General features: G+C 47.3%; 1 protein-coding gene across 8 annotated transcripts in view; it reads right to left on the reverse strand.

Annotated features, from left to right (window-relative positions):
- Positions 1–2,157: 2,157 nt before the first annotated feature.
- ptpra (protein tyrosine phosphatase receptor type A) overlaps positions 2,158–7,775 on the reverse strand; it is a 32,151-nt gene continuing 26,533 nt past the window's right edge. For 6 of the 8 annotated variants that reach the window (XM_029114266.2, XM_029114270.2, XM_029114264.2 and 3 more), the window contains 14 exons: positions 7,409–7,485; positions 7,221–7,257; positions 6,797–6,894; positions 6,504–6,659; positions 6,068–6,234; positions 5,738–5,873; positions 5,388–5,534; positions 5,049–5,142; positions 4,851–4,927; positions 4,621–4,755; positions 4,062–4,187; positions 3,778–3,929; positions 3,212–3,347; positions 2,158–2,719 (listed from right to left, as the gene is read on the reverse strand). In XM_029114266.2, the coding sequence (XP_028970099.2) occupies positions 2,645–2,719; positions 3,212–3,347; positions 3,778–3,929; positions 4,062–4,187; positions 4,621–4,755; positions 4,851–4,927; positions 5,049–5,142; positions 5,388–5,534; positions 5,738–5,873; positions 6,068–6,234; positions 6,504–6,659; positions 6,797–6,894; positions 7,221–7,257; positions 7,409–7,485 (1,613 nt within the window). In that variant the 3' untranslated portion in view covers positions 2,158–2,644. The remainder of the gene's footprint in view (positions 2,720–3,211; positions 3,348–3,777; positions 3,930–4,061; positions 4,188–4,620; positions 4,756–4,850; positions 4,928–5,048; positions 5,143–5,387; positions 5,535–5,737; positions 5,874–6,067; positions 6,235–6,503; positions 6,660–6,796; positions 6,895–7,220; positions 7,258–7,408; positions 7,486–7,775) is intronic. The other 2 variants (XM_029114268.2, XM_029114271.2) reach the window with 2 other exon arrangements.

Raw genomic sequence — 7,775 nt, forward strand, 5'->3', positions numbered from 1 at the left:
TCTCGAGCTCATCGTTCAGCGCCACAGACCAATAGAGAAACAGAATGGCAGCTCACACAACTGACGTACATTTCCTGATCAAAAGTGAAAACTGAAGCCTCATGTCAGTTACGCCATATACAATCATACCGTGCAGACATTAGGTGGGCATCTTAGGATGGGCTTGAGTTAGCACCTTTGTTCATTGGGCAAGTGGATGGGCATCATACACATCCGACAACCTGCATCTCACACCTGATTGTTTCATTACAATCCTCGGAGGCCAATTGGCAGCTGTGATTGGCTAACCGACAAGGGGCGGGGTCAATTCCATTTGCACTCAAACAACAAAGTACACACAGTGAAATTCTATTTATACATTGAAAGAACCAGTACAGGAAGTAATTTCCTGCGTTGACCGAAATGAGATAGAATTGACCTGGGCCTTGGTGCTAGCTTACTGACATCATTTATCTTTCATTATAATTGCATGTAAAGGGAGGCACACCGCTGAGTGACCTCATTCAAACCCATAGTGTGTGTTTCTAGTCAAGCTGTCCTTAAAGGCAGCCATTTTGAAGAAAAAAATTAAAAAGAAAATCACTGCAAACATTCCATATCACACATTTCAACAATAAAAGTAACAATGTATCCATTTGTGGGGTATGAAAGCAACCACATAAAAAACATGTAAAAGTATTAGTAATCTTGGTGTTGAATTATATTTCAATGAAAAAACACAAACATTGAGCAGACACAACCGATGACAAACATAAACTCACAAACTCCTCTACAGATGGCAGTAATCTGTTCCACGCAATACATTTGAAAACTACAATATATCTCCATCCTGAACATGCCCCAGCTGAAAAACGTCTTCATTTAGACTCTAACTTCTCTATCAACCTATACCGAAAGGAAATGCAGTACATTTAAATTTTAAGTAAAGATGAAATTATACATAAATAGTTTTCCCCAATTCTAACTGTAAGCAAGTAAATATGAAAACACGCAAATTATTTCATTTTTATGATGCAACAAAATGGAGGCAATGCAGGTTCCACAAATGTTTAAGAAGTCAATTCTACCCATAATCTACTTGGATTTATTTACATTTTTAAATAATCCCTGTATTATGTCCACCAACCTTGTTTCCAACCCAAATGCGTACCCAAAAGCCTGAGGACAAAATAAGGAAGTTATACAAATCATTACCAAGCAAAGGCTATATTTAAAGTGTCAGGCGAATTTTCAGCATAATCCTTACATTTCAATATATTCATTTCTTTTTCGGTACGGGCGAATTCCTAAACATTCAAATGTAAACACAGACAGCCAGGATGTACAGGCCCACCTACATGACACCGTTTCCACGCGTCCTTGAACACCAAAGCAGCAAAGCCACAATGTCCTGGACCGCGTGTGAGAAGTGTGGCCAGCAGCAGCTTCAGCAGGGTGGGGAGGCCATCTAGAAGCAAGCCCTGGATCAGCTTGCCTTCCCCAAAGGGTAACCATAACAGTTCAGAGTGGAAAAGGCAAAACTGAGACAAGAACACAGGTGAAAGCCCAGACAGGTGGTTTGCGTCCTGAGCTTTTCAAATGGGCTCTGGGGTCCTCTGCTCTTGTGTAACGGCGGGCTCGGCAAACGCCAGAGCTCATTCGCCTTGGTGTGAACCGTGAACTCATTGGAAAACTAGTCAGAAGGGCAATGTGATCGGCCGAGTGCGATTTGCAGAGCCATTACGGCGAATCCTGCGTGTGTTCCTGTCCAGCTGCGTCCCCGTGAGTGCGTATGTGCAGGTGAACAGAAGACCAGTCATTGGCTGCATAAATTCATTCACCTGACGTCGACCTATCAGCTTGAAGCTGCAGCCTAAATCAGTAGAAGACAACAACGATGTAACTCTGTCACTCAACAGTTACGAAAAACACTAACACTAATCCTGCAACGCTTGATTTTTGACTTAAGCTTCTTAAGTGTCCGATTTATATTCATATATATATATATATATATATATATATATATATATATATATATATATATATATATATATATATATATATATATATATATATATATATATATATATATATATATATATATATATATATATATATATATATATATATATATATTTATATTTATATATATATATTCATATATACCAATAAAATACATTATAAATGTCACCCTAAAAATGCAGTCAAAAAAAAAAAAAGTGTAAAAAAAAAAAACTAACAACAAAACTACAAATGTGACAGAGTAAGTATATTTACATGGGGTGGATTATGGAGGTGTCCGATTGGGGAGAGGGTGGGGAGCAACTGGCTATATTAACAAGATCAATATTACAAAATATTCAAGAAGGCATCTCTGATATTCACTCCGTCCGGTTCACCGCAGCGCTGCACATGCCTCCGTCACATGCCTCCGTCACAAGCCTCCGTCACATGACTCCGTCACATGACTCCGTCACATGACTCCGTCACATGACTCCGTCACATGACTCCCATTCCCTTTTCCTCCGAGCATGCAGGCTGTCCAGCCATCTAATCCACGATCCGTACGTTTGTTCCGTTGGAATTCTTTGTCTGTTGGGGGTGTGTGTGCTTGGTGTGAGTGAGTGTGTGTGTTAACGTATAGTGATGTCCGTCCCCTACGTCCCTACTTGAAGTTGGCGTAGTCAGAAAAGGCGTCGATATACTCCTGGACCACTTTGTAGCAGAACTCGTACTGCTCCTGAAAACAGAGAAATACGTGAATGTCACAATGGCCAGTTTAAAGTATTCCGCGACTAAACAAGAAATAAATCCTGGGCATACAAACTGAATGGCAAAACTGATCGTTTGGTTTTAACTACAGATTGTTTACCAAACCAAACAGCGTATACGTATTTGTCAGAAATGTCCAAAGAGAAAACAAAGATGTGGACAGTGGTTAGTTGCTGATTTTGTTGCAGACAAGAAACTTGGTATGGCAGAAACTCAGCACCATTTACACAATCCTTCCATATTATTCTACATTGGGGAATATTCTTGCAGTCCATTTGATATTTAAATTGACAGAGTTTTAGAACCCAAAATTCAAAATAATGAAACAACAATTTTAGCACTGCATTTGTTTGTTGCAGTGGGGGGGAAGAAATGTTTTCTACTTTTCAGGTTTCTATTCAGTTAAGACAAACGTTCAGCATCTAAATGTGACTCAGGGTACTGAGGGGACCGTCCTCACCAGTGTCTGCACCATATGGGGTCTCTGTAGCCGGAGGCTCTTGACGGTCTGGAAAACATCCAGGATCGCTTCGGCCTTCACCCGCTCCAGGACCGTGCTCAGGGCACAGAAGGTCCCCGTCCGGCCTGCACCCGCACTGACACACAGAAAAAAAGACGTTAGTCATGGTTTGGCACGCACGCACGCCCGCAATAGTAATATAGACACGAGCTAATGTACTGGTTTAGGTGCTTAGTTATACATTCCTCTAAATTGGGAAAACATTACCTGCAGTGGACAGTAATAGGGTGGTTTCCAGATTGGGGGAACATTACCAGCGGTGGACAGTAATAGGGTGGTTGCCAGATTGGGTAAACATTACCAGAAGTGGAAAGTAATAGGGTGGTTGCCAGATTGGGTGAACACTACCAGCGGTTACAGTAATAGGGTGGTTGCCAGATTGGGTGTATGTTACCTGCAGTGGACAGTAATAGGGTGGTTGCCAGATTGGTGGTGGTGGCCAGATTGGTTGAACATTACCTGAAGTGGACAGTAATAGGGTGGTTGCCAGGTTGGGTGAACGTTACCTGCAGTGGACAGTAATAGGGTGGTTGCCAGACTGTTGCTGCTGCTTCTGGACTGCAGCAATGATATTGATCATGCCCTTCCCGTCGCTGGGGATGCCCACCTCTGGCCAGCCATGAAAATGGAACTGTCGCACAGCACGAGCCTTATTCTCCTAAAGAAAGAAAAAGGAGAGAAAAAGAAACCAACAGAACGAGAAATCAAGAAAGAGTGCGAAAGAACGAGACAGAGGGTTTGTAGGACACAGTATTTGAACCCATGTTGACAAGGTGTTGGTTTTCCTCACCCTATTGTTGGTGACCAGCAGGTCTCTGACAGTGTAGCTCTCGCTCTCTTCCTCCCTCTTCAGTTCGATGGAGATGTCCCCACAGACCATCCCCCCGTCACTGGGCCAGTACTGGGCACACTTCTCCTAGGAACAGAAAGGGAGGCGGACACAGTTCAATAGAGGGACCCAACTCACCGTGCAAACAAAACAGAGGTTCACTCTCTTCATGGAGCCACTTGTTTGCTACAGCCGGTCAAATTGTTCTGGAACAGATCTGTAGTAATATTTCAACCTGAAGGAGGTCAGGTAGTAAATATCTCTGATGTTTTGGGTATAAAACAACATTAATAATGTTCTCTCTCCCCAGTCTGATGTACCGCCGGCTCTCTTCCCAAACTGTTCTGTGGGCCATTTCATGGTTAGCAGAGTTCAATGTACAGAGGACATTTTCCCCATCACCCATCTTCACCAGTCCTCCCTCCTCCACCTCCTGTCTCCACCCCCCCCCCCCCCCAACCTATCTCCTACTTGGCCCGGCATCAGCCCCCCACCCCCAACCCCCTCGGCGCATCATCACCTGTCCCCTCTCCTCCAGCTCGGTGAGCATGACCACAGAGCAGCTCCTCCACTCCCAGATCATCCTCCAGAAGTCCTCGATGGTGTGCTGCAGAGGTCCCTGGCTGGCGATGTACGAGTCCTTCTGCCGGTAGCCCTGGAGAACACACGGGTGGGGGGGGGGGGTGAACAAAGGCCGAGCCTCCACAGAGACACAGCGGGCCCGAAGACAGCGGGACTCCCTCTACTCACGTCGACGAAGGACGCGTTGACGTAGTCCGTGTCCTCCTCCCCTCGCTTCACGGGGATGATCACTCGGTTGAACTCATCTAGGAGACACCAAGGAACAGGTTACGCTATTACCGCGGCGACCAGCTCGGGTTGAACACGGAGCTAAAGCCTAGACACTGGCTCGGGGGAGCGAACAGGTTGTCGGGCGCCGTCACTCACATGGGATGATCTGGAGAACTCGGTTCTTCTTCATGTTAGCCGGCAAGTTGCCCGTCCTCATCTTGTCGTTCTGGATCTTGATGGAGGTCAGCTTCTGCGTGGGGAGACGACACCACAGGCTTACCTCTACCAGGCCGGGGACCAGCCACACCGAAACAACCACCAACACTAGCAACCTCAGGCGTTACCGCAACGGCCTAGACCCGGGGCCGCGTTCATCACCCAATCACACCGCAGCACTACGTTTTCACAACCGATCCTCATTGCAAACGTTCAGGTAGCCCGACCCTCTAGTGAATTCAGTTTTCCCCCCGTTTTGAGATGTGCCGACCTAATCACCTTGAACTCTGCTTCCATGCCTCCACAGCCAGCAGTGGTGGGGGCGTACAGCTTGGCCAGATGGGCCTCCAGGGAGGTCACCTCCAGCTCCGTGTCCCCGTACAAATAGTGCTCCAGCATGGCCTGGAAGATGAAAACATACTGCATCTGTGGAGAGAGGGAGGGAGAACAGAACATTTTAGACTCCTAAAAGAGAACACATGAAGGACAGAACTTAGAGTTGTCTTGTTGGAGGCGGTCCACCGAAACAGCACGTCTGGACCGGGGGCAATGTCGCGGTCACGTCTGGACCGGGTGCAACGTCGCGGTCAAGTTTGGATCAGGGCAGTATTGTGGTTAGTTGAACTTACATCCGTCTGGACCATCTGGCAGCGCTGGGCTCTGATGCGGGTGACAAATCCAAACACATCCACCTTCCTCTCGGTGTTCATCATGTCCAACATGGCGTCTATCACTATGAAGGTCCCAGTCCTCCCAACCCCCGCACTGCAGACAGACAGAGAGACCAGTGGAGATAATCAGTGACAAGCATGCACAAGAACACACTATGCGGGGTGTGATTAAAACTGAGTCGCGTTAGCCAATTGAATATCAGCTAGGCGTCACTGAACCACCTTCAAGGACATAATCACACACACACACACAGACACACACACACACACACACACACACACACACACCTGCAGTGGACCACAATGGGTCCGGCATACTGGGGGTTGCAGGTCTTGACCTTCTTCAGGAACTTGAGCATTCCTATCGGTGTGAAGGGGACACCAAAGTCTGGCCAGCTGGTGAAGTGGAACTGCGTCACCAGTCGCTGTGGCTTTTTACCACCCACGTCCCCAACCTGAAGGAGACCAAGGGAGGCAGAGTAGCAGAGGGGTCGAGACTTCAGGAGTCTGACTTGTTTTCAAACGACTGAGAGGAAAATAAAAAAAATCCCAGAGCTTTGCTGTCGGCGTACCAAACCTGCACCTGGGTTTGACAGGAAGCGCGGACAGAGGTCAGGGGGGCAAACAGGAAATGGGCGACACCCGTGGATCCGAAAGGGGAGCGGAACACAGGAGCCCGGAGTAGACAGGATTAGAGGGGTTGAGCGCAGGGCGGCGTAGGTACCTGTTGGATGCAGAACTTCCGGATGGTGTAGTCCACCAGCACCATCACGTCCTCCACGGAGACCCGGACGTTGCCGTAGGTCCAGCAGCCCTGGTCTGGCCAGTACTGAGCACACTTACACTGAGACACACAGAGAGATTGCCGCTGGATGGATTTCTTCCAAACGAAAAGAAACAGACACTCACAGTCGTACACTCACACGCCGTTTCACATGCTGACTCCCCCCCCCTGTTGTAACTTAAACCAGTCAGGTTTAAGTCAGTTTATGAACTCTGACCTTCCCCTAACCCTACCTCTTTTCTCTCCTTCAGATTGGTCACCATGACGATGGTGGCGGTGTTTTGTTCCCAGATCATTCTCCAGAAGTCATTAACAGTCTCTTCCTTTGGACCTGAGAGACAGAAAATACACAATCATCCACTGTTTATCATCATCATCGGTTTAAAACCTGCCTGTATGCTTGTCTAGGAAATCTAACATGATGTCATGAAGCCACGCCGGTGAAGATCATTGGGTTGGACTGAACCCTGAGACAAGGGCAGGGGCGTAGTGAAATCTAAGTGCATCCCAAATGGCACGCTTCGCCATACTCTGGGCAGCGCATTGGCCCGAGGACCCGTAGGGCGCTTCAGAAAGGGGGTCAGTTGGGACCAGGCACAAGATGACTCACGGCATCTGATTACCTCAACCTCACCCAGCAGTTAGAACAGCCTTTACCTTGAGCCGCGATGAACTTGTTTTTCTCCTGGTACCCCTGTGAACCGCAGAAAGGAACATGACGGAATTGGTTAAAATCACCACACCGGGCATTGCTCCAACGCAACCTTGATCCAGGTGAAGGCTGGGTGAAATAAAGCAAACGACCGACCGTTACACTGGTATGAAGGCGTTGTGGCACCACTCACATTGATGAAGGATGCATTGATGAAGTCCGAGTCCGGGACTCCCTCTAGTGACGACAGATGGACCCTGGAGTGATCGTCTGAAAGACACAGACACAACCTTCATCAGCCAAACGGTCAGCCTGGGACTTACAGGAGCGACGTGCAACCGGTATTCAGAAACTACCACGGCCTCTTGTTCGCGTTGTCGCCATGGTCACTAACATTCCACGGACGCCGCGGCCATGTTGATGGTCAAACATTTGCCGGGGGTTAATTACTTAAAAAAGGGGGCTAATTACTGTTTTGATTAAAAATGTGGGTCTAGGAAATACGACAACATGGCTGATGTAGGTTAATATTTCATAGAAAACGTTTCCTTCATCATATA

Source organism: Esox lucius, chromosome 17 (assembly GCF_011004845.1).
Source record: "Esox lucius isolate fEsoLuc1 chromosome 17, fEsoLuc1.pri, whole genome shotgun sequence".
Lineage (NCBI taxonomy): Eukaryota > Metazoa > Chordata > Actinopteri > Esociformes > Esocidae > Esox > Esox lucius.